The following is a 27,885-nucleotide window of genomic DNA, read 5'->3' on the forward strand; positions in this document are numbered from 1 at the left end:
ACCACAATGTTGCTGCTGACCAAATAACACTCTCCTGCCTGGAAATGTTGATTACAAAAGAAGATGCATAACAGCAGGCTTTTGTAGACATGGACTAAAACTACTACAACGTGTTACCTCAAGTACTAACGATAATAATAATACGCATGCAACGACATAACGACATATTACTACTCATCTCTCAACAACACACAAACCATGGAGTCAATCCTGGATAAAGTGCACAAAACACATACAAAATAGAACAAAGAACTAACAACGTGATTACACGATATAATGTAAATTATACTTCTTTCTTCATTTCCATCGTAGACCAACCTACAGTAGGCGATTTACACTGACCAGCTGGCGCTTCATTATTGAATGATTAAGAGGTCCTGCAATATTAGTGAAAACAAAAACTAAGGCCATTCCTTCAATCATTAACTGTTTTCAGTTGGTTATACCGCGGCGTCTCTTATTATTATTATTATTATTATTATTGTTTTTATCATCATCATTATTATTATTATTATTATTATTATTATTATTATTATTATTATTATTAAAGCCTCTACAATGTATGTTATCGGTGGGTCGGGCCCCCTCCTCTCTTCTTGCATCCCTGCATCCCTCCCTCCCTCTCCCTCTCTCCCTCCCTCCCTCCCTCCCTCCCGGCAGTGCATCCCCATCCCCCACACGGTGGCCGTCTCTTTGGGTGAAAGCTGTCTTCCCAACGCCACTGGCCCAACAAAACGCTGCTGTAGCAGAGCCAGTCCGCACCGACCTGAGCAGAGCAGATACACGGGAGAGAGCACGTACACACACGGGGAATCTTTTTTGTTCGACCGAGTGGCTTTGGTGAGTCTTATCCGCTGTTTATTATGAAGGGCAGGAATGTCCATGTGTCGACTTGCTAGTTGTTCGTTTTTTTTCTGTCTTTTTTTTCTCCTCCGTATCCCTTCAATTGTCCTCCGTGGTAGTGGCTACAGTGGGGAACTAGCGAGCTAAGCTAAACGAGCTAGCTCAAATAGCGGAATCAAACTGAAACGAGTTGTCCTGTTGGTAAAGCTTTTAACGTTAGTGGTTTGCGGCCAGATGGTAACAAATACCCGCAGTTGTGACGGTGCAGTCTGCTCTGACCTCCTGTGAGTATTTTTCATTCTTATTTGCTAATCTTGCTCCAGCTAGCTCGCTAATTAGCAATTTGGGCAGCGTGTGTAGAGGGATGCGGGGATGCTACGGCGGGTTAGCGGTTGTCTTTTCAGGCTAGCAAGCGAGCTAAGCTAACGTTAGTATTATGTGACCCACACGGATTCCTACACGGGGTGCTTCGGAATGGTTGAACGGCCATGCTAACGGTAGCTAATCTGGTGATAATTGGCAAGATGGCATCTTGGAGTTGTTATCTAGATTTCGGTGGATTTTCAAAATGGTGTCTTAAGCTTGTTTGAGTGTGACCATTTTTGTCCAACCATGGCTGTTTTGGCGTTGCTGGCTATCTGTGGAATGCAGTGCACCGCCAGTGCATGCCATACTATGATGGACATAACTACATATTAACCACTGATGCGGTGGTAAATACAAATGCTTCCATACTATGCCGAGTCCTCCAGGCTACAGTCCATGTTATGAACAAAGTGGAACTAATTTGTTTTTAACTGAGTTTTGTAATGCATCTGTGTCGTACTAGATAAATGTCACAAATGCTGTCTGCTCAAAATGAGGGATAACGTCTATTCTGCGTATGTAAATATTTGCAAATGGAATTTAGGTGGTCAATTACATCAATGCCCATCACTTATTCCTAAATTCAGAACAAACATGGGGTTTTTCACCAAAGGTTCAGTTTCAGTTACATGAGGATCCCAGCTACTGCAAGAGGAAGTATTATCAATGCAAAAGTGCACAGAGATTTACCATGGTGTGATGGTCTGCTAATGGTGATTGTCATAATTGATTAATATGTATAATATTCTATGTTTAATTTAGTAATCTTTCAGTCCGTAATATGTCAGAAAATAGTGAACATGCCCACCTCATGTTCATAAAGCCCATGGTGTTATTTTCAAATAGTATGTTTTGCTCAACCAGCTTTCCCAAAACATATTTATAGTGAAATAAAACAGAGAAAAGCGACAATGGTTGGTAAAGAAATTGTTTTTTCAAATTTCTTAGTTATTTTCTGTCAACTTATTTCAGCATTAGAGGAGATGCAGCAGTCTGACAGGGTATCGCTCTACTATCTAACTGTCATAATACGGGTGCTAAATGCAGCCTCACATAGTGCCAAAGAGACAGGATTACACACTATGCTAAAGGCATATTTTCTTCTTTTCTCCTATGACTAGTCTTATCAATGAAATGAATCCTCTTTGCGATCATCTCTTTTTTCGGGTTGGGGGATTACCTGCTTTAGTCATTGACTACAAATCCCATTTAATTCAAGAAGCCTTATCAGTCTAAAGGGATTTGAGATACTACTGTTCTTGGCCCTCAGCAGAGCAACACAGGATAAGTAAACTGTATACAGTTCAGAAATTATTCTGCAGAGACTGGAAGTAGCCACTACTCCATATATGGTAAACATTCGCAGATGTGGTATTTTGATTTAAGTTGTGCTAAAATAAGTTACTTTTTGTTGTTATAAAATCTAATAGGAACCCCTCCTGTCACAGGGCTGAACAACATAAGAGTCATATGGATTCTACCCAATGAAATAACAACACTCAGTCTTAATTATAATGACTGTGCACAATCTTTGTCAGACTCTTGTGAAATCAAGATGCATCTGGCAGAATTGCATCCCCTAGATGAAGGCATATTAAATGCAAGGACAATGCTCAACCTTGAAATCCACTCACAAATTAGAGTATTCTGGTTGCATTTTAAGTAAATGTGTATTTTTGCAGAGAAAAAATAGTTATTTAAAAAAAAAAAATCAAATGATGCTGAACTGAGCTAAATATCTGTTTGCCAGTTTAATTTAATCTTCAGTCTAAGGTGACCCCTGTTTGCCATGCTACAGGAAAGGGGGTGGCCATTTGGGTTTTGGCATACGTTGAGTGCAGACTCATGTGTATGAATGGTGGGCTGCACAATGCAACCATAAAGCTGTCATGCTATTGAAAGCTAGAGTCACTTAATGTTACGAGACTCAGTGGTTCTATAACAGACTGTTGTCTTTCGAGCACTTCATTCTTGTGTGGCTCGAACCTCTTAATGAGTTGCTCATCACAGTTCAATGAACGAACCCTGTACAGACAACCGCTTCCAGATTTACCCTCCCCTCTTGTACCTTGTCCGTCAATTAATCCCTCAACTTGATGACCAACATGTTTTTTTGTGGAGGCTAGCAGATGCAAACATCTGTGTGGTTTCACTAGCTGGAAAGTCTATGATCAACAATGAGGTTGCTACATTTGAAGGTTAATAGTGCTGTAACTGTTAATTATTGTAGTTCATTGCTATTACTATGGCTATAACTAATTATTTTAAATCTCCAGTTATCAATCTAATAATTATCTTTTTAATTAAGAAGTTAATTGTTTTAACTATCAAATGTCAGAATAGTAAAAAAAAAAAGTTTCCTAGAGCACAAGGTGAACTGCTCATATTGTGCATTTTGTCCAACGAACAGTCTAAATTCCAAAGATATTTAATTTACAATAATCAAACAGGGGTTTTCCTGTCTGAAAATTTGGCGGGGGTGGTACTAAGCCGTACGACCGATGGGATGTCAAGTTAATTTAGGGAAACTTTTCGAGAAGCTAGGTGTGCTTGGATGTAAAAGAGATAATATTCATCTGTAGGGTTGCCACCTTTTATGTGAAAAAGGATGGCAACTGGTTTGGTTTTACTTGACATTACATTATTCACAGCACTTTGAGGACATAACATAAATGAAAAATCAGGTCACCGCCTCCTTCCGCAGGCAGAAAATCCAGCGCGTTCGTATTCTTCTTTAGCAATTTCGAATGGCTCTGCCTGATGCACGGATTACGATACAGCGCCATTACATTGCTGTAGTGGCATACAGCCGCAAATGCAGTTACAAACGTCAGATCCACGAGTACCGAGAAAACAAGTACTAGGATTTTGTCGGGGGGCGGAGGCGGCATGAAATTTGACGGAGGCGGCCACCTCCCAATTCTCTATGCAGGAAAAACCCTGCAAACATATAAGCAGGAAATGCAGATATCGAAGATGAAACCAGTGAGTGTTTTGCATTTTTGCTTGATAAATGATGTTAAAGATTAACAGATTATCAGAATTGTTGCAGGTCCATTTTCTGCTGATTAACTAGTTGATTAATTGACAATGTTGCTGTTTATGGCTAGTCTTAAACAAATCCACAAGAAAATATGAATAACATCATAACTGATGGATAGGGGTCTCACAACACCAGAAATTTGGTAGTTGGTACCAATGAAATTCTGATTCTTGATACCAAATTTGATACCACAGCAAATCACAGGCTGCTCTGCACACACCCATATGGTCATTGTGCAAGCAGTAGTTTAAATTGACTAACAAGATGACCCGTGGTGTGAAAATATTCATTTAAAAAGTGGCTGTTGCTATGCTAGCCTAAACAAGCTAATTTTAGCCGTTTAACATTGTGTGTGTGGAGTGTTTCTACAACAGCTGTTGCAATTCAAAAACAATACTGGTAACATTTCAGGATATGAACATTTTTGGAAATATGTTGATAAAAAGTTAAAAACTTTCTTTGAGGTTCTTAACTAAGTTTGAGGTATTTCTTCCTTCTTCTTTTTGAAATGCTGTGTGGCAGTGCTTGCTTTAGGTTGTATATAACTTGTCCCTGAAGACCCATGTCAAACACAAAATATCTCCATACACCAGTCTTGCCGCTTTGTAAAAAAGTTTTTTAAAAAATTTCCAAAAGTCGCCACAGACCTTTGTACTCACACGTGTCACTGCCATTCTCTGTGTTGTTATTTTTTACTGTGCCTGCCTTGTTCTCTTCAAGTTTGATGTCAGACTAGCACTTGTAGGGTTATTATACTGCCAGTAGTCAGTCCCAGAAGAATCACAGCTCAAGTACCCACACCTTTTACAGTGCCAATAGCAGCACCAATAGTGTTAAATTTTCATCAGATCAATAGATAATATACTCATGTTTATATTTTCTGGTTGTGACCTTTTCACTGCATACCAATAACCAAGTTTCTAATCAGCTTTTTATTTTTGCTGAACATTTGAGTATTTGTCATATCTGGAGAAATTTGGATACTGACATGCTGCATGTATACATGGATTTACACAAACCAGGTTATTACCTGAGGAACCTGGTTACCTATGAGCATGTGAACAAATTGATTGTAAAATAATATTTAATTATTTTTTTAGTAAATGAAATAATGGAATTATCCTGTAGCAGCATTATACTTTTATTTGCGCTGTACCACTCTAGTAACCTAAAATCAGTTTGTAGCGTAAGTCTATCACATTTGTGTTGAGATGGAACAAGATGAGCTCATTGTTGGGAAAGATTGATTCTCTAACATGTACCCAAACAGATTCCTGATTGGTGTTGCCTGTATACATAATAACTGGGTGGTGTGTGCATGCGTGCGGTGTGTAGGCATGTGTATGAGCATGTGTACAGGTGAGAGATGTCACTGGGAATAAAGGACCAGGATAAAAGGTTGAACTGATTCCTCAAGGCAGTGTTGTAATGCATTCAGCCGTCAGTCATGTTAGGAGGTCTGCGACTGTGTACAGTGTGATCCAAAAGTCTGAGGCTATACACAAGTCAAGTGACTATACACATGGACACAAATGTCTGTGCTGCAAGCTCTTGTTTCATTAGTGATACCTACGGTTATGATCAATGACGAAAGGTGTAAAATATGGGACCTTTAAGTTTTTATAGTGGTGTTAATGGGCATCATTGCACCACAACACTGTGCTTAAATGATAACACAAAAAAACAAAAGAAAGTTACACCATGACATCTGTCAGCACACATCTTGGATCAAATGCCGTCACTACAAAAAGGTACTGCACATTAGTGTCTTGTATACTAGTATGGAATTGGGACACTTTTTTGTTTTGATTCTCCACACCCAGAACCCTGCTGTATCTAATCAAAAGCTAGTTTACACCTGGGACTCTATTTGAATAGGCTCTTTTTATGGTTGTCATTTTGACATGTGATGGTATAAAAAACATCTGAAAATAATTAAATTAACGATTGCTATATTTCTTTTAGCTTTTTCAGTTTCAGGGTTGTGTTATGGTGCATAGCTCACTGTCAAACTGTTTTGGCTTACTGGGACCAAAGTTAATGTCACTGGTAACACCTGTGCTTTTCCTACTATGACTATTTGTTGAACCACAGCAATAGTGTAATATTTATTTATCATTTAAGCTGCCGTTGCTATTTTGACCACCAGAGGAAAGAACGGCTCCAAAACAAAACAGAACGAAAAACAAACCTGCTATACAGTTGGCTTATGAAGTTGTCTTGGCTGTTAGCAAATAGTTGGCTACTTGTGCATCCAGCAGACATGGAGCAACAAGAGCTCTGAGTTCTGTATGTTTAGAAAGCTTGGAATATCTGCAGCCACTAGGTGGGTCTCCTTTTTTTTCCCCCTTTTTTTTCATCAAAACAATCTTGACATTTTGCAAAAAAAAATGCTCAGGTGTAAAAGTTCATGTTGGCTTAAAAGCAAAATGCGACCAAGGGAAATGGACAAAGATTCGGCAAATTAATCATGATGTACATGAAGCATGTGACTTAAATGCCCAGTGAAGAGACAAAAAATTGCAGAAGACAAAAACAGATCTGTGTAGAAGGACGAGGAGTTTTTAACATTCTATAATGAATGTTCAAAACAAACAGAACCCTCATTGTTGGAGGTTTGACTGGCACTCCTTTAAATTATGTCATCTTGTTTCCCCATTTTCTTCTGCAATGGTTAAATGCTACCCGACTGGAGAATTTCCACCAAGGGCTGATTATCTTGATAAACCAAGTCTTAATAGCCGCATAATGGAAAGAGGAGAACGGATTAGTTCACATATTCTTTTGCTGTTTTCCCCAAAATTTGGTTACAATTTGCATCATATTTGGATGGCAACTCGCCTAAGGCAACAGAGTGACTGGCATTGATCAGTAATACTTAAAAGCCTCTGCTCATTAATTATGTTGATTTGTGTAAAGACAGGAAAATCTTTTCTCCTTTATTTGCCATGTCCTACCTCTACTGTGGGCAATAATGCCTGTCTGCTGTTAATATCGCCTAGTGGTATTGATTGTTTATCATGGGTTTAACTGCCCAGACCTAGGTCATAAAGCTATCTGCTCTCTTTGTCTGTGTATGTTTGTGTGTGCGTGTGATAGAGTCCAAGAGCAGATGTGTTTACTTATGCATTTATGTCTGTACATGTTTTTTTTCTGTTATTCTTTTAGAACTAGCTAATTACAGGAGCTAATTTTTAGTATATTTCTTTTAAAGCAAAAGCTTAATTAAGTGTTAAATTGTTATCCCTAATTTTCTGCTAGTTTATGGCCTACACTAATGATATGGGTAACTAATAATTATAAATTTTCCAAAGCTATATTAAAAATGTTTAAATGACTGTTAAAATTCAAAATCCAGCTCATTACCAGCTTTGGCCTTGCCCTATAGCTCATTATCTCCTTTCCTAACTTTGTCATTTTTAAGTAATAAGTGGTAGCCAGTGATTTGGAGCACCTTTTTAAGCTTTATGCTTTCAGTCAGTGTTCTTTGTATTCAAGCATACTGAAAGTTACTGCAACAGGCTAGGGATGCACAAGTGTTTTATTATATTGTTATTAGCAATTACACAGTGTTGCGGATACATTTGTAGCATGTATGAACATGGTGGGATCAGATTTTTCTTTAGTAAATGTTTATGGGTTCATTTGCTTGCAGCTGCACTAAACTGAGAGAGAGCAAGTTTTAGGCATATTGCTAGCATTTGTATCTAGACAAGCAAGCCGCACAGCTGCTGAAATTTTACTTGGTTCATTAATATTCATGACGAAACAACCACCACAACTTGTGCTTTCTAAACTGTGCACAGCTCTCTGGGTGAAACAAAGAGGATCCTACCACACACCCAAAAACAAATACACAAACATACAGTAACAGAAAAACATTGATTGTTAGCTGCTGGTCATTTCAGTCGAGAGAAGCAGAATATGGTGACATGGTAGACCTACCTACCTGCCCTAAAGGAAAGTCATTTACTTCATCTAGGCAAAGACTGTAGAAATATAAGAGAATATGACAGTACCAGAATTTAGTTAAATAAAAGTGACTTTTTCCAAATATCCACAGCAAATTAACTGTTACAAGCCAAGGTCAATGGTTACTAATTGATCCTGTTAGGCTGCACATTAGCACCATTACACAGCCTTTTCTGAACTCTGTAATACCTGTACATTTCATGTTAATGACTCAGGTAGGGCATCTAATTAACTGGATACTATGACTGAATGACATTTGTAGGGAATACAGCTGACCCTGTACAAGCATTGCACCTCTGAGGGTGGAACCCCATGTTATTAGGATATGAATAAAACAGTTGCAATTTGTTTGTGTAAACAAAATAAACATTTGTGCTTGAACCATTTTCTATAACTTAAATCTTAAAATTTTAAGCATAGGCCTATTTTGTCAGCACCCCATTAATGCCCAAGTGATCCCGAGGTGCTCTCATCTGTTCTACATTCGTGGGTACGAACTGGCTCATTAAGTTGGTTATCTTTTTATATTTGTGTTAAATAAAAAAATTAAAGTTTCTGTGTTGAGGCATTTCATTCTTAGATATTTATTATTACAGCTATATGGGCTTGTCAAAAACTCCAGGAAAATTAACACATGACAGGACAAACTGTATGTATGATGATTCTAAGGTCACTCTAATTCCTCCACCTGCATGCGTAAATATGACTCCAGCATTGTGCACCTGTGGCCCCCACACAACGGCACCACTGCTGAAAAAACTAGGGGAAATACTACACTACCATACGTTAGTCTGTAAAATATCCCTTTGATAATCTTGTACATCTTTTCAGCTAATTAAGTACAACAGTAGAATTTTACAATCAACATAGACTGCTGTAGAATATGAACACCATGTTTTCAAGGGCTTTTAAAAGTTCTCTTGGTTGGCAATGATGGACTTTTATATAATGTTCCACCATAGTTCTTTCATGATGGCTCTTCTGAGTAAATATTAGCATGGTATCTATAGCTATCTCTAGGAAAACTTTCCTCTCCGTTTGTCATCCATGCAACAGTTTCCTTGTCTGGCGTGTAATGACTGTCAGAACCTCACTTAAGACCAATATGGCTGTAGACTTCTAGGCTTGTTTCCAGTATCGTTCAGTCCTACTATCAGTGTTGTAATTCCCTAGTTGCAGTGAGAACTCATTAAAAGCCACATTACTTGATGCTCCCCTTTAAGAAACTTAGACACAACCCTCTAATTAACTCTTTTTAAAAAGAATCTTTTTGTTGAGGACAACCTTTTCACCACCACATCTATTCCTTTTAACCTCAGTGAAGGTAATGCTATTAACTTTATACATCTATGGGTACTTTTGGATTTCTTAATGCATCAAATCATACATTTTAATTCAAAGCTGTATCGACAGAAATATTGCAGTGTTAGTATTAGGTGCTAAGACTAAATAATCACTGATCTTAAATCGTCAGTTTACTTATATTGTCTTATATTCTCATTTGGACCTTCAAAAGGTAGAGCTTTGTTGTCCAAAATGTGCAACAGAGACTTTCATCATTCTGACCTCCGTGGCAAAACCTAAGAAAACTTTCCATTTTATTTACCATAATGTAGCGCCTCTAAATGTGTGTTACTAACCAAGGACGACAGCATGGGTAGAAATCTCCATAAACGGATAATGTTGAAGGGTATTTCTTTCACGGTATAGGCACTCTGTGTATGAAAAACATTTCCATTTTCAGTGGGCCGGCACAATATTGTCACATAATCCAAGGATGCAGACCCATGAGGTGTGTGACTGATGAGATGATTTTGGAAAGGAGAATAGAGGAGGAGGAGGAAGTCAGCTCAGAGAAAAGGGGAGATGCTGTCCCAAAGTGTATAGTGCTGTCCTAGATCTAAAATAGCCCAGAGCTGTTTGAAGCTCATTGCTATGGGGCAGAACTGATTGTGTGGAGGGTGGGGGGGGGGTCTGATTCCATCACAGTGGCTTTCAATATTGTTGTAGGATGGATGTTGTCCTGGACTTATTATAATTGTGGATGTCAGCTCTGTTTGTGAGAAAGGGCACTATTAGTCTGTCACTTAGGCCTGTCCTTCGTTAGATATGATTCTGTAAACTTTTTTTTTTTTTTTTTTTAAATCTGCTTTGCAATGTGAGTAATCGGGACCTACATAAGCCAAATTATAAAACATTTTTGGTTAGTTCACAGGAGAGATTACTGTTTTTCTGTATTTTTGTCTGTGCTTTCATCACTGGCTTGGGCATGAAGTGGGCATGCTTTGATTGGAAGGTGATGTTACAAACATCTGATAACCAATCAAATTTTAGCAAAAAATTTGAATCTAATGACAGTTGTTGGTTACTTACTGCCAGGTAGCTGTCAACCACACACAGTCCTAATGAAAGAAATTAGCTGAGTTGTTGTGTGTGAAACCTTTAATAATAATATCTAAATAAAATTATATGTATATGCCATGAATATTTAGTGTTATAGAGAAATACTTAAAGTGTCCATATCATGCTTTTTGGATTTTTCCTTTTCTTTTAGTATGTTATTGCCTTGTGCATTTAAATTCCAGTTACAGAGCCCAAAGTCCATGGCAAATGGAGCTATTCTCTCCCACAGAAAACACTGCTCCTGAAGTGTCTGAAATACCTCAGTTGTTGGCAGCATTTTAGCACATTTCCCATGTACAATTCTTAAGAGACAGCATATATAGAAAGAAAATGAAGAGTAGCCGATTCCTGCACATGAATCCTGCTTTGGCAGGATCGTTTAACACGAACAACAGGAAGTAAACACAGACTTGTGAATGTGTTTGAGGTTTTAGTTGGGTAGGGAAACATAATGGCAGAAGTGGAGTTTAGTGGTGGAGGACATTTATTGAACCACATTTTGTTTTGAGGTTGGTGAATAATGTCATGGAAATTCTTGGGCAAATGTCTGCGCTGATAACACAGACATTGATGAGGTTTCAGGGGCTTTAATGCAGATTTATTGTTGGTGGTCAGTAGTACAGTACAGTACGGCTCCAGCTAACCTATTGTCAGTAAGCTGCCAATTATTTTCTCAATTAACTGATTGGTCTACAAAATGTACTGTAAAGATGAAATCATTAATGATTCATTTTTTTCTGACAATCAGTCAATCCAACAATAATATGCAATAGAATAAAATCAACAAATATGAAAAGATCCTCCTAATATAATATATTAAATGTGACTCATTGTCTAAGTAGGTATTTTAAATATTAATCAGTCTGTAAGAGAAAAAATACTATTGACGCACCACTTTACACTCAGCAGTTTATTGTCTTATGGTTTTTCTTACCCTTTCCTTCTCATATGACCCAAGTGAAATGCTTTCCTCCTGGAGGATTTAAAAAAAAGCTGTTCAGTTCTATTCTCTCCTGTGCTGAAGTGTGATAACGCCCACCGGTTTTGATTTGTAGCTTAAAGAGTAGATGCCTGGTGAGGTATTATGTGGGAGGATAGAGTCGGTGTGGGGGTTGTGTTGTATTGTACATGTTCTCCAGGAATGGTAGCTCTTTGTGTGTGTGTGTGTGTGTGTGTGTGTGCGCACGGTTTATTCTTTCACAATCCTTCCCTCCTTCCTCATTATTACCTCTTCTGCTCCCCCTAGGCAACAAGAATCTTCCATTTATGGGAGATTGGAATGGAATCAACATCATTATTGTATTGAAACACACATATTTATATTAACATGAACTTTGAAGATCTTAAACAATGCAAGACTTTGTCACATTTCTACAATTACACAAAACATTAAAAGACATGCACTCCAACAACAATGCCCCATCTCTGTTAGCATGCAGGATAGCAGGCTGTATTTTTTGTACCATGGCCTTGAGGCTATAGCTTATTAGTTCAGCTCAAAATGAAGTCCCACTAATAGAGTTTAAGCTTAACGAAGTTCTGAAAAATAGCTCAGGTTAAGCCAGAGAGCAGTAAGGTCTCCTTAATAATGTCAGTCAGTGGTGAATGAATCCCTGCTCTGTGTGTTCATGTGTGAAACGGAGAGTGACCTCCCAATACAAATACTGACAGTATTTGGGGTAGCAGTAATGGCTGAAATGATTTGTTGATTGCCAGAAAAATAACCAGCAACTGATTATTTTGTTAATAATTTAATCATTTCAGACATCTACCAAACAAGAAAAGCCATATTTTCTGGCTGCATCGTCTCAAACGTGAGGATTTGATGCTTGTTTTTGGTATTTATGAAGGTAAACTTGATATCTTTAGATGTAGGACTATTTGATGTTTAAAACAAGGAATAAATCATTATTTGGATTTTTCACAATTTTTTTGACATTTTAAAGACAAAACTCTTAAGTAAATTGATCAAGAAAATAGATGGCAGATTAATCTATAATGAAAATACTTGCTAGTTGCAACCCTAGGTGTGATGTACTTCATACAGCATCATGCAATATCTTCAGGCAATTTATACAATGTTTTTTTTTATGTCTGTTTGGACTAGATATCAAATTGATACAAAATAGTTTTTCATCTTCATGAGAATGGAGTAGGGGAGCCTTGTCTTTTTCTGGTGAGGAGAATTTTGAATGAAAACTGTAATTTAGTATTTGATCAGTGATGTAGTTATAAGGTTGCTACCAAAAGTACTACACTATGCAAATCAAAATTTCACACATCATCGACTAGACAGTGCACAGCACTTTTTGGTTGCTATGTAGCAGCATCAGTTTTCAGAGCAAATCCAATTTTCTGATAAATGTTTTTCATCATCGCAGTGTCAGACAGGTAGCAGAAAAAAATGAAGCGAGACTCAGTTCCATGTTGAGGATGGCAGGCTGTTATAGAGCCAAACATGGTCACTGCTTTGATTGTCATAACCTACAGAGAGGTGTAATAGCTGTCAGCAGATAAGTGAAAACGTTTCCAATCACATGCAGTTTTATCATCGCTGCCAGAGTCCCTGTAAGCAGCTGTCCTTTGACTGATGGAGGGGTGCTACACTGCTGCTAGTCCTGCTGTCTTTGAAGTCAGGTGTGTTTGTCTCAAGGGTTGAAAAGACAGATAAATCAATTTTTACAAAAAGAAGAGAGACTGTGACAAAGTGTGTGCTATGACTTTGTCATGAACTGTAATGTAGGTGATTTAAAAAAAGAGCCAATTAATCAATGAATTATTCAAGTCATTTTTCTTGAAAAAATGCCAAACACTCCCTAGTTTCAATTTGGAGGATTTGCTCTTTTTCTTTACTGTGTTATAATAATCAGAGTGTCTTTTTGTTCTCGAGTGAAGTTGGGTTGAAACGAGACATTTGCGGAATCTGGGAAATAAGGATTTTGAAAAATTGTGTGTTTTATAGATGGTCTAACTCCAGTGTGAATGGTGTGTAAGTGTATTTCCCAAAATGGCAGATCGTTCCTTTTTATGGGTTTGTTTTTGATGTTTTCAGACAACCAACAGTATACTGTGTCATTTTAAGTTCTTTTCTCTTTGAAGTGTGCTTTATAAATGCTTCCAGACCCTGAAGGAGACGTGTGGACTCCTTTACACTCTGTCCTACAAATAAATGTACAATCTCTCTCTGTCTCTGTATGGTGAATATCCTCTAGAGAATGGGCTTTTACAATCAGAGTAGTCTGTTGAACAGAAGGTCTTCTGGTTAGAAACAAGCTTTTTTTTTTCTTTTCTTTTTTTTAAGCAATAGAGAGCCTGAAGCACCACATCACCACTAACCACACACCAACTCCCCCTGAAAACAAAGGGAGTTTTGGTTAGACACTCCTACTCATCACATGCGTTTCTGTCATCCTCTGTTTCTCACACACACCTTCATTACACACATTGTGGTGCCCGTCTTTTTTCCTCACCCATTTACTTTTCATCACCTTTGTGCGCACGCACACACACACACACACACACACACACACACACTCTTGCTGAGACAAACAGATGAACACGCGTCTCTCTCTACTCTATTCATTCACAGCTGTAATTGGGTATTTGTGTGTTTGCAGCACAAGACCTCAAGGTTATCTTAGCCACCTGTCCGTGTGTTAATGGGCATTGTTGTCTCATTCTACACATTTACAATTTAGCTCATGGAAAAATCACCAGATTAAGATAAAAGATTGAAGATTAAGATAATATTTTGATCAGAGCTCTTACATGGCTGATTGTAACTTTATTTTGTTGATTGTGTTTAATAATCAACGCATGTTAAGATTGGGAGGAGATTTAAAAAGTGCCACAAAATAATTACATTTAAAGATGAAGTCAGTTAGTGGTCATATAATTTCTTCATCTAAATGATCACAATTATGGTGACTTAATTTTTTTTTTTTTTTTAATATATCAAACAGTTTTGAGCCATGCTCATGGTATTGGGTTTAGCAATGGCAATGTTGTTTGATCTGTTCGACCACCACTTTGGTTCAGGCTTAAATAGCTCAAGAATTATTGGACGAATTGCCATGACATTCATGGTCCCCATGTGATGAACCCTGATGATTTTGATGATCTTCTGATTTTTCCTCTGACTGCCATTGTGGTTTTGAGTGAACTGTCTTAACGACCATTGGATGGATTGTGTGAGATTTTGTGCTGACATTCATGTTCCCCTCATGATGAAGTGTAATAACTAAAGTCACTAAGTCATTAAACTTGCAGCATTATTTTTATTTAAACTGGCTGGCTAATGGCATACAAAATTAAAATAGTGGACATGGTATCCAGGCTAATGACCATGAAAACATTGTCATTGTGAGCATTTTAGCATGCTAAAGTTAGCTTTTATGCCCCACAGAGTCATTAGCATGGAAGTATACTACTGTTGCCATTTACACCTTGAATTAAAATGCGACATGTATCTGGATAAGGAAAAAAACGCACATTTATGTCACATGCACACGGTGGCCACATTTTTAAGAGAAAAAAAATGCTCGGCAAGTTAAAAGTTCAGTTCTGACTCCAAAAGCTACAAGTAGTAGCAATAGGTAACACGTCTTTCCCAAAAAATGAACAATGCTCCTCCATGGCATTGCTTCCCTCGACCTTGAACGCACCATGTTTGAGATCCACTCACAATGCTGGCAGAATGGAGATAACGAGAATGCATTTTAATACCAGTTGTAAATGCAAAGGCCCATGGATTGGATGTCATTATCCAGATAATGTAACCTGATACACATGTTAATACCAGTTATAGTATTATGGTCCTTGCACAGATGCAGATCAACTGTGGTGAAATTTAAAAACTTGCACCATGAGCTTGCAAAATCAGGGATTATATTGTTAAAATGTTCTTTTATGTGGCATTTGCAGTAATCTTTGAGTTTGCTTTAATCTGGGTATAATCAAACTGTTAGTTTGCATGTAGAGATGCCGATTAACTGAGGTGGAGAAAGCTAATGCTAAATTAATTGAAGAAGAGCAGCAGAGAGAAATTAAAGGTGGGAGGCAGAGACGCTAGAGGGAGGTATTAAAGCAGAGCAGTTGCGGTAGATTAATAAAGAATGTACTGTGAGGTGTGTTCAGCAATAGGTTAATCAATTCCCTTGGGGCATTCTTTTGTTATGAGATATGAATTTTAGCAATGAACCAGAGTTGACATATCACCACTCTTGTTGTGTTACACACCCACAAACACACACAGGTTCATCTTTTTATTCATGTTTTGGGGCATGCATATGTGTGTTTTAAGGAATTCATGCACAAAATGACTCAAAAGCAACTGCACCCACGTGTTGGTGCTCGCATTCAGCTGTCAAGTGTCTCTGGGCGTTTGACGTCAGTGTTCCTGGACGGCGCATCGAAATGCTTCCTTGCTTAATTTGAAGTGTCACTTGGTGCCGTTTGGCATCACCACGGTACAGTGTATGCCCAGGCATTATGACAGTGAGGCTGTAATCATGTAAAGAATTTAACTGGCTGTGAAGTACAAGCCCAGGATGGATCAGTTCAGATTTAAGCTGGAAATTCATCCTTTCCTAACAATCCAGTTCACAAATGTACATTTGTATAATAAGCAGAATTGGACAAATGAGTTTGGATATTCTGTACATGGTGAATGACTGGGTGATGTGCTTTGTACAGAGAGCTTGCCACAACATATTTCACACAGACTTACACATTAACACAAAGAGCTCCACTTAAAACCAGACAGATCACTGCCACACCAAGTCCCATCTCTTCCAAAAGCTGAAGTAAAAATCAACCCACAAATGAACTCAAATAACACAAAGCGCTCTCTCGCTCACACACACACACACACACACACACACTTTTCAACTTTATTTCTCAGCCGTTCCGCTCTGTGTTTGTGCAACGCTCCTGTGGTTCTGGCTCATGTATGTACTGGATCATGCTTACTCACGGCTCGGTGCAAGACTCGGCCTATTTTTACTATATTTTGTTCTCCGTCCTTTTGTTTTGCTCTCGTCACTTTCCCGCTCACTGGGTGTGTTCTGCTTTTTCATTGGCTGTCTAGATTTTTGCTTTGCTGCTTGTATTCAATATTTTGTACAGCACATTTATATAGACACACACTCATGAATGCTTCACTCTCCCTTGGATGCACCCGCAATAGATGAATAAAATACTATCGCAATCCTTTTTGATCAGCAAGTATTGCTAGAATAAAGCTTGTCACATACACTGTAGATGGTATAATTTAACTTAAATAACTAGTTTTATCCATGCACTGTTTTGTATTTAGCACGGTTATTAAATGTATTTATTGATGACTAAAGACACAGCAGTTACCACAACCACTCACTCAGACATGCTGTCCTAATCACTGTCTGCCTGCTGCTATCACTAACCATTTGCTGTTGCACTGGTGCTTGCTTTTTTGCTGTTTTTTTTGTTTTTTTTCTTCTTTTAATTTTCAATTTATTTTTTTCCTTTTTCCTGTGTTCGTTGTAATCATGACCTCTCGCTGTTTTAATTTCAGATTTGCATATCCACTTCCACTTCTTCCTCATTTGCATACAGCAAGAATGGCGAGCGGGCATCCCACAGACAAATTCAGTTTCATGTATCAACCAGACACGCACAAGAGGTACGGGGCACGCATGCACACACACTCACACACAAATATACAGTTTCCCATGCCCATATTCTCACTGATCAGGTAAGTTGAGAAAAGAGGAGCACTTGATGTCCTTTCATCCACATTGTGAGGCCGGTGGTGAAAGATGCCTTATGGGAGATGTAGTGTAATGGCTCTGTTATTAGGCATCTTCAATTCAACCATTTCTACCACCTTACATTTATAGTGGCCACTCCTCTGTTCAGTCCTGCAGTGGAAACCAGGCCGATAGAGCTCGCCCTGCCTTTTTTTGGTGCAGTAGTAAAAATAAGACAGATGTGCAACATTTGGCTAGCTGTATTTAATGCCACACAGGAAAGCAAACCATTATTTTCAGTGGATCCATGCGTTCTTGTGCTTTTCTGTCAGTACTTGTGCCTTTTTTATTCCAACAGTGTCTGTTTTTAAATACATGCTTATGTTGAGCCTACTTGAGGGTGAGGATTCATGAGGCTGGATTTTTGTTGCATGCTGGCAAAATCCTTCAGCTGGATGTCGCCTTAAGAATCTGAGTTTGGGATTAATGTGTGTGATGAGTGTGTGCATATGCTTGATAATCGTAACAATTTTCTTTCCAATTTACATGGCTTACGTCTCTCTCCCCTCTATTTTTCTTCTGTCTCCTCTTACACCCCTCCCCTCTCTGTCACACTTTCTATTTTTCTTTCAGTAAGAACAGGTTATCTTCAGCTATGAATCCAGTCTACAGCCCTGTGCAGCCTGGCACCCCATATGGAAACCCCAAGAACATGGCTTTTACAGGTAAAACTAATGGGCACATACACATTTATTATCCTCTATGCGACTCTTAAATTTTTTTTTTAATGCTGGCTGCTGTTGCGAAACATTACTGAGTTTTGAGCCAATGAAGAAATGCCTAAAAGATGGTTCTGCTAATGGCCTCTCGTTGCTCTTACAAGAATGAAAATTGTTAAGAATTGTGTTGAAGTCAGTGAGAAACCTAATTTCACATTCTCACACTTAAGGAGAAAATTGTTGTTCCAGTAGGAAAATATCAAGGTCAAAAGAGTTAGGAGCATGTGTTAGCTTTGACTAACAGGTCTCTCATGCTGTAGATTCTCCTCATTTGTTCCCTCTCAGTTTCTACATGTTGAATGAGTGAGCTCTGCTGATCTTTTTTTTCTTGATCTAATAACTTGAGGTGAAGTTAAACCTAACTCAAGCTTCACAGTGTACCTTTTAGAAACCAGTTACAATGCTAACACTAACAGAAGAACAGGTTAGCTGTGTTGCACCAACATACTCATCATCACTACTGGCAAAATAGGTGTTTGATACATTATTACTTTCAAGACTTACTACCAAGACATTTTGTATCTCGTTTGCTAAATTTGGACAAGAATGATGCCAGTCTACCCAGAATTATGCTGAGAACCTAGACCTATACATGATTTTCCACAGTCAACAGAGTCTGTTTCAGATTCTGGTTTCACATTCTTGACTAAAACAATATGGGTTTGCTGCAAGAGTGGAGACGGTTTAAAAAAATAGGTCACCAAAATCTCAATATATGATAGAAATGTATGATAGAAAAGTGATACAATAGAAACTAGTGAATAAATGTTTTAGCAATGCAGAAAAAAATGAGCCTTTCTGGCATTTTCAGTAAAAGTGGCAGTTGTTGCAGAATAGAGGGTTTTGGATAAAGAGAAAGGAAGGTACAAGATATTAGTCACAAAGTGTTGACTGAGGTTACAAGTTGAAGAAGCGGGAACAACACAGGGTACAAGATGTTGTACAAAGAGCTGGTCAATCTCTAGTGAGGAATGGTTTCACATGGCAGATTACAGAACTCTACTCTGGGTCATTTTGGGCCTTGAACATCAGCTGTTTGCAGAGGACAAGATTTGACAGGGAAGAACAACAGCTTGGTTATTAAGGTTATGTTCATCGTGATGTGCTGACATCTAAGTAAAAACATCCTCTACAAAGCTAGAGAAACAAACCCTCTTGTGTGCATTTTCTGCAGCTGCTTGACATTTTGACATCCAAATAAGTTGGTTAGATTTGTTACGCAATACTGTAATATGCCACAAAAGATGGTTTATTTTGTCTCCTCTGGCATCTTTTTAACCTGATGCAGAACCATGCGGCTGGGATAATTGGACTGCTCCATGATATCATTTAAGCAGCTACTCTGTGCTTTTGTTAATATGTTCCTCACTCTTCACACTCAGTGCCCCCCTCTCTCTTTCTTTGAATATGTTGTTTTTGTTTTTTTATTTTTACAAAAGAGTGCAGAATTTGAACTGTAGGCCAAAGGTGACTCCAACAATGACGAATATTTAGATTAAAAAGTTGGCACATGAATTTAAAAAAGGAGACTTGGTGCAGTAGAATGTTCTTTCTTGTGTGTTTAGTTTATGTCTGCATGAAAGATAGCAGCTCGACGTGACAAAGTCTGAGGAGCAGCAAGTTTTTGAGGAATGAATGTCAGTAAAAAGTCTTCATATGTGTCATGTGGTGTGAAATACTCAACACACACACATTTAAACAATAAAAATGCTCCATAAATGTTGATTTGCATCAATGCAAAACTAACTGTTGAATATAGGAAAATGATTCTCGGTACCTCTAAACTGCAGACTGTGAGCCGGCATCACCAGGACTAGTGTAACGGGGCAATAATGAAACATAATGGTTGGTAATTTTAACATGGATCTTAAAAAATTTGGTGATAGTTTCATTAACAAAATCACCTTCAGAATAACCAATACCTAAGTTGTTCTGGGAGTGATAGACTCTCTCCATTCTTATGCTCATTCTTTTTATACTTTTTAATGGCTCTGGCGGCCTACGTTTCAAACATTCAAGCAGAAAAGTGAAAACAATAGAACTATATAAAATAACACACTGTTTTCCATCAGATTATTTCCAAATCCTTGAGTTGGCAGGCAGCAATTACACATGGTCAACTGTCAGCCCGAGTTCATGTATTAAATGCTGCCAAAGACTCACCAACCATGCAACACGGTGGGTCAAGTTCAGAGATGTTAAATGTTGCTCAGGTCAGCTGATGAGATAATTGTAAAAAAAAATATTGTTGGATGTTAAAAGATATTTAAAACATACACAACTTGGCCTTGTCTTAAGTGTGTAAATCAGTTAACAATGACAACTAACAGTTTATTTGTGAGGTAAAGAAAAAAAATTTGGTGATTTGCTTATTATGACTATTATAGTTTATAGTGTTTTATAGAGGTGTAATAACAAGAGTGTGTTACTGTATCATGTAATGCAAGCATCTGGATTATTGCATGTGATGAATTCAACAAATAACCAGACATTTGTTCAAAGCCACTGCCTACATTAAAATCACATTAAATTAAAACTGAATTGAGTCCTAAATGTGTAGAAAAACACGAACAACCTTAACTCTGCAGCAGCATAGATTGATGCAGATATTTATTAGACCTGTTACATCTGACTGTAGCTCCAGCAGACAGCAGCCAAAGCTAGATATAGCAAAGGCTCAAGGCTACAGAACAGATAGTCTGAGAGACTCACTGCCAATAATAGCGAGCGGTGAACAGCACTTCGCTCATGTACATTCGTTGTCTTAACCCTCTTGCCTCTCTCCTCCCTTCCTCCCTCTTTATCTCGGTCTGTCGGACTCGCACCTCTTTATCAGTGAAAGCTTTTTTTCAGGTCAAAATCTGCTTTGTTTGCTTGACATGTAATTGATGACGCACAGCAGTATATGTGGTGCGTGCATGCAACCCCCTTGCACGTGTCTGTGTGCGTTGCTAATGTTTCTGAATTTATCTCCACCCTCACCATATTGGCAGGTGTGCCCCGTCTGCCAGATTGGTGTATGTAAGAGGCATTCAACCGACTATGTTATTGGTGCAGACATGTTTTTTAATGAGTGCCATCTGTGCACATCCTGCTCTGAACCAAATATTGCTCTACCTGTGAGTGTGTATGGGGGTATCTTTCTTGTCTGTATCTGTGGGGCTTTGTTAAACTAGTTTCTAATATTTTATTCCCCCCTCTGTGATGTCAGGCTATCCAGGAGGGTATCCTGCCACCGCCCCCACCTATACACCCAACCTCTATCAAACAGGCAGTCCTGGGTATCCACCAGGTGAGCTGTAAAACGCAAACACAGACACACACAGACCATTTGATGACTTTGTTTATATTTTAAAAGGTAATATCTAGGGAGACATGCTGTCATTTCAGCCCAACTTGTTTGGAGTTAATTAGTGGGATGTTTCTTTTTTTTTTCTCCTAAGGAACGAAAATCAGAAATAAACAAACCATCAAGTGTAAAAAGAGTGTTGTGGATCCTTTTGAAGTGTGATTTAAAGGATGTCACACACATTTTTATTATTTACAGGCTATTAAACTACAAAGATATGTGTTGCCCATTGTTTGTTTGTTTATTTGCAGAGCGCAAAAATAAAAAAAATGTAAAAATATAGCTCTTAATCATGGGGTAATATATATGGAAAGAATCATACAGAGAAAAAAAATGCAAACAGAGACTAAAAACCAAGAACATTATTGTGTGGCTCCCATTGAGAAGTAAACTTCACATTTCAGGGGCAAAATAACTATAGACAACAATAATGCAACCATCATCTGTGAAAACCTGACTCTGCAATGTTGTAAAATAAATTCAAAACACTGTCGCGCATTGAGCAGTTTATTTACAGTTTTTTCTTTCTAATTGGATTTCAGATTCAGGGACCCTAATAAGAAATTTGAAGTTTGGCATTTGAAGTTCTTGAAAATGATGACTGTTCTAGTTTTGCAAATTTGAATGTTAAGTCTGCTGAAATAATATTAATAAAAAAACAGTAGGCAGAATGTTTTTAAGTAACTATAAACTAAACAACCTCACAACCAACCTGTAACTGTGCCACCAATTTCTCTTGAGTAATTTTCAGAAATATTTTAATCCCACTGATGAGTAACCAGTGAATACCAGTTCTCACTCTGAAAAGCAGCTGAGTAATGTGTTGGTGTGAAATGAAAGTTAGTCACTGTTTAGGTTAAGGTTGGAGCAATGCACGATGTGCTGAATAAATTGCACACTGATGGAAATTTTATTTCAAGTCAGAGGATCCATTACTGCTGCTGCTCTATGTTGCTGTATTGAATGTATGTTTACTATGCATACTTAAACTAAAGCAAATATTGTTTTCCTACATATTGGATAATTGTTTGAGCCATGTGTAGTTAACATTTTGTTGTAAATCAAATGATGTTGGTAAAATTTAAGTAATAATCACTAATGCAATCTGCTTACTGCATAGGTTGCACTAATGTGAAGGCAGTATGGATTAAGAGGTGATCTCAGCCTAAAGGGCGCTGATGGTGAATTAATGGGAAGCTAGCCAGTAACAGCTGCCGGCGGCCATATAGCAGCAGATACATACTCTGCTGGGGTCCAGTGCTTTGTCCCCACAGCAGATGGGGAATAACAGTTGTCTCTGTGCTTTCCAGATATGGTGTTTCTGTATAGATATAGTTTAGTGTGACGGGGTCTTAAACTTTCCAGCCTGGAAACCCAGACTGAGTCCAGTACGGTCTCACTCAGGCTCATTGTCTTGTGACACGAACGCTGTTATTTGGGGATATTCAGACACATCAGAATGAGACGGTTTGATTATTTTGATTTAATTTTTCTCTACAGATATGCTTGAGACAGGTATATAAAATAATTGTTTTCCAGTACATTGCAAATATCAGTGGAGAATCTTGTAATCATTTGCAGTACAATAAAAATCTACAGAAAATGTATGTGAGGGAGGATGGAACGTACGCAAGACACAAAACAACAAACACACAATAAAGAATAAGTTAATATGAGGAGCTTGAAACTAAGCAATCAATATTTAAGTAGTAATTTTATTTTGTTCTGTCAACAAGATGATTTTATTAAATTGGGTTGAGGCCATGTATTGAAAATCATGGCTTTTTAACAATGATTTTAGGGAGTGGGGACTTTACGTTTCAATAACAAGAATAAAGAAAACAAAGTCCTTTGAAGCTCTGGTAGAGTATGAGTGGATGTCTCAATGTATTAAGAATGTTTTTCTTGGAAAGCATTAAGTAGACTATCACCTAAATAACAACACACTTGGAAAGTATCAATTACTATAAATAGATAAAAGATTACATTTTCTGAAGAGGAGGGCAAGTCCTTACTTGAATTGTTCGCTATTCTCCTGAATTTTAAGTATCTTAACAAGGCAGGATGGGTTTGTAGATTTCATCTGTGCTGCTTTTGAAGCCCCTCTCCTCTCATCCCCTCCCCCAGTTTGGTTTTATCTTTTGGAAATCTAACAAAATATCAGGTATGCTCTGGCAAAGCTCGCACAGCTTTGTTCCAGCAGAAGACCAGAACCTCATTATTGAGGCTGTTGTTGTTTGACTGCAAATTTCATTCTGTGCGTTCTGCAGTGCTTAATGTATGATGAAATTAAAATGTTTAGGTTTTCCAGACAAGCCGGCTATGGTCTGATTAGAAACGTGTCTTGGTCAATGTCATTATGTCTCAAGACCATTGAATAGACAAACTGTTTTCTATCAGCAGGGCTTTTGTGTAATTGTCACACTCCATTGTCCTCTAATGCCATGCATGCATGTTAGAGCAAAGAATGTGTGTGAGAGTATGCACACTCACTCACACACACACACACACACACACACACACACACACACACACACACACACACACTTTTAGACACACACAGAGCAGCTCCAGCATCTCTTTGTTCCCTTGTCCTTGTGTGAGAGAAGCGCTTTCATAAGCTCTGCAGCAGCAGCTAGCTAGTAGCATGTTTGACCTTCAGGCTCCTCCAGGTGGCCGTTCAGAGGTACTGCACTCCAGAGAGCAGAGAGCCCAGTTAACAGCAGACATGAATGCAGTGAGTGTGAGCCAGATGCTTTCCCTGTATGACAGTAGACCTCATACTTTCAACCTTTTTGATGTAGTGGCAGTTAAATGATGACTACACTTTGATCATGTTTGACAGGTATCTTTCTGTGCCTCATAGGTTGGTTGGCTTCTTTATTGTATACAGTCTATAAAAATATATGTACTCTATTTACACTGACTACTTGTACAAATCAAATATGCTTTTTTTCCAAAGCTCCTTTTCAAGACCAGCTAAATGAGGCATTTTAAGACTCACAAACCCCTTAGCTGTATTGTTTTGAGACTTCCATCTAAAGGCAGCACCAGTCCCCCATCTGGTGGATTGTGTAGGAAATGCAAGTGACAAAATAGACAGTTGAAAGTTGAAATAATCTGTTTACATGTGGATATTTTAACCCAACCTTTATGATGTTTACAGTTCATTGATAGAAGAGTGGAAAGATTTGTAAAACACACAGTATTGTAGGCTCACATCCTCCATTCACCTAGCTGTATCTAAAGACAATAGTGTTTCATTGTCTTAAAGTTCACTGTTTTGGTTCTGCTTCAACATTTTAGTTCCCTCTCACCACTGTGATAACACATTAGGAAGTTGTTTTCAGTGAAAAAAACTCAACAAACCTTGTGCAATACCTGGAGCATTTAGCAACTAAAGAGGTAAATATTTTGTTGGATGTGTCATTAAAATAATTTAATATATGTGATACAAATAATATGTCAGCAATGTTTTTACAGCTTGTTTCACTGTCCCCATGTGGCCAAAAAAGTCAGTTATTGCAGATTTAAAAAACTAACAAAATCCCAATCAATTAATAGTAGTTTTCTCTGGTCTAATTTTTTTCTTGCCCCTTTCCTTTCTCCCCTTTTATTTTCTCTTGACTCTGTTTAGGATATACTCAAGCAGGCACCCCATACAAAGTGCCACCCACTCAGTCAAATGGAGCACCCCCTCCCTACACCCCAACCCCCACCCCATACCCGACAGCTATGTACCCCATCCGCAGTGCCTACCCTCAGCAGAACATATACGCACAGGTAAGGATACTGAGACTTGTGTTACTCTGCTACTGAAAAAGTTGATCAGGTTCATCATGTTGCACTTGTTCTGTAGTTTCACCAGAAGAAGTGTTTTGATTTTCAGCTTTTAACAAAAATTTAACATCGACTTTGTGTCAGATATCTTCTGTTCTGCAGAATTTATTGTTTAAATGACATTTCATTCCTACTTGCTGCAAGAACATAGCTTTGATACAGACCTAGCACAATGTTATATAAAGGGTGGTGACTAAAAAGAGAATTCCCTCTTGAGGAATCAGAGATTAGTCAGATTCAAAAACAAAGGTACTATCAGTTTTGTCTCATGTTCAGATATTATTAAATGTTAGTGCTTTAGTTCAATCAAGAATGAAGAATTCTTAGAATGTAGGGGGGTCGGTTTTATGTTGTTTGCAATGTACATATGATTTATACCAAAGAATCAGTTTGGTTAACATTGTCAATAAGCTTCAGAAATTAAACACACAAGCTGTATCAATAGCTGAAAGTTAGCTTTAACATATCATGTTTACACTTCCCCCGAAGAACCCAGAAGACTAGGCAAATTTAGATTGACAACGGATTAAAATGCTGCATTTTTCTTTAGGATGCAGTTACACACAACAACAGAGCCATCATTTTGTTCTTTAATAATTTGGTGCTGTACTGCTTTGTAATGGTTAAATGGGCATTTGATAAGAAGTGGAGAGGTGAGAGGGATAGAAAATGTTAGAAAGGCAACATGCCCATCTCCAAGGTGGTGTGTATGTTTTCAGTCTACTTCTCTTGTTCCTGCTGTGGACGATAACCTTGAGATTTCTTTAAATAAAATAAACATTGAAATTTCTTAATAAGCTTTATACATCATACACAAGCACACACACCCTCAGCTTCACCAACCCTTTCCGGTGTTCATCCTGACAGGGAGCGTACTATACCCAGCCAGTGTATGCGGCTCAGCCACATGTGATCCATCACACCACCGTGGTGCAGCCCAACAGCATCCCCTCCACAGCCCTGTACCCTGCCCCCGTCCCTGTACCTGCTCCTCGCAACAACGGCATGGCTGCCATGGGAATGGTAGCTGGGACAACCATGGCTATGAGTGCAGGTAGGGCCAGAACCAAGGACTTTAGTTATTTGCTTATTTCAGTTGTCATACATGACATGCTGGATTAAGGCATCGACATGCTGACTTACAAGAAATTTGAGTGTAAGTCATTTATTCATGCTGAAGATGGTTTCTTGCACTTGCACAGACATGTTTACTCATTGAATGTGGGTGTAAGTGTTTTGGTGAGACTTGCATATGTCATAGACCTTGTGTGCTTGGCAGGGTCTGGTCAGAAGATCATAAAACTACACAAGATAAATTAGAGCTGAAATTATTAAAAAATCTTGGATTCCAGTTTATTCATGATGGGCAGTTTTTGCTATTTGTCAGCTAATTTAGTTACAGCTCTAGTAGAAAATGATTTATTACATTTATTCAGCCATCTCATCAGCTTCCTTCCGGATTACTTTTATGTGTACAAGGTGGGTAGTTAAGTGGTTTATTTTATTTAGGGCTGAAGTAAATGCCACAGCTCCTAAATGCTTGAAACCAGGGAAAAAATAAACCATGCTGGAGTTAATAAAAAAGAAATGTAATGCATGCTGACATAGCATGCAAGTCTGTGTGTGCAATAACCCACAACTATAGTAACAAGCCCTCATAGCTGTTTATCAGATGAAGATTCATAAATGGGTAAAGCTCATTAATGGTGTTGTGAACTTCCTGTAGGGACCCTGCTGACAACGCCCCAGCATCCCCCGATTGGAGCACACCCAGTTACTGTGCCAACCTACAGGCCCCAAGGGACACCTGGGTACAGCTATGTACCACCTCACTGGTAGAGCCCACCCATCATGTGAGTGTCTGCCCTCCTGCCCCCACTCTTTGAGATGCTCCTTGCTCCTGCAATTTTCTCTCCTCCATCTGCTTCCTCCTTCTTCCCCCCTCCTCCTCTCCTCCTTTTGTTCCTCTGTTTGTGTCTGTCTGACTGGAACAAACTGTGCTGCCTCACAGTTCTTTCTGATGGTCTGATGCAGTCTTTAAATCAATCGCTAATGTATACGTCTGCTCTTTTTTTCCCCACCAGATCTGGAGTCCACCATCGTATGCAACTGCTCAAATCTTACACGGGCTCCCACTGGTAACCATGGGAACTCGGCACCTGTCTGCAAGAACAAAACTAAAGTGCAACAGCCACTTTACTATTATTGTTATTGTTATTATGCGACATTCTCTAACGTTTTTACAAAAGCTGCTTTTATTTTTTATTTTTTCTCTCTTCATTTGCCAACCAGTCATTACTTTATTTTGTATGGTTTTTATTTTATTTTCTCAATTTCTTTTGCTGTGTCTGTCATTGGAACTCCAGAAGGACTCTTGACCAATCACGGGTGTCGGTCGCTCCTGTTTCTGTGTTGTGCTGGTGTGTGTGCTCCTGCCTGCTGCTGCTCAGTTGGCTGGAAAATATTGGGCACTTATTCCTCATTATCATCTCCATCATTCACTACAAAGACTTACTGACTTATGCTGCCAAATTTTCTAACGACTAGATATCAGCACAAGGT

At 38.4% G+C, this 27,885-nt stretch overlaps 1 protein-coding gene across 2 annotated transcripts; it reads left to right on the forward strand.

The window, feature by feature from the left end:
- Positions 1–712: 712 nt before the first annotated feature.
- fam168a (family with sequence similarity 168 member A) lies at positions 713–27,885 on the forward strand. 2 transcript variants are annotated; one of them, XM_022748508.1, is made up of 8 exons: positions 713–840; positions 17,181–17,288; positions 17,989–18,080; positions 21,346–21,426; positions 25,121–25,266; positions 26,191–26,377; positions 27,050–27,176; positions 27,408–27,885. In XM_022748508.1, the coding sequence occupies exons 2-7, from the start codon at positions 17,227–17,229 to the stop codon at positions 27,160–27,162; spliced, it is 681 nt and encodes a 226-aa protein (XP_022604229.1). In that variant the 5' UTR covers positions 713–840; positions 17,181–17,226; the 3' UTR covers positions 27,163–27,176; positions 27,408–27,885. The 2 variants fall into 2 exon arrangements, with proteins under 2 accessions (XP_022604229.1, XP_022604230.1); XM_022748509.1 differs by lacking the exon at positions 17,181–17,288.

The sequence above is a fragment of the Seriola dumerili genome, unplaced genomic scaffold (assembly GCF_002260705.1).
Source record: "Seriola dumerili isolate Sdu_G_001 unplaced genomic scaffold, Sdu_1.0 BDQW01000122.1, whole genome shotgun sequence".
Classification (NCBI taxonomy): Eukaryota; Metazoa; Chordata; class Actinopteri; order Carangiformes; family Carangidae; genus Seriola; species Seriola dumerili.

Bases quoted from the DNA above. Each gene is read 5' to 3' on its own strand.
- fam168a (XM_022748508.1), top strand. From the start codon at position 17,227: ATGGCGAGCGGGCATCCCACAGACAAATTCAGTTTCATGTATCAACCA. The intron at 17,289-17,988 runs GTACGGGGCACG...TTTTTCTTTCAG, and splicing joins CAACCAGACACGCACAAGAG to TAAGAACAGGTTATCTTCAG. The intron at 21,427-25,120 runs GTGAGCTGTAAA...GACTCTGTTTAG, and splicing joins CAGTCCTGGGTATCCACCAG to GATATACTCAAGCAGGCACC.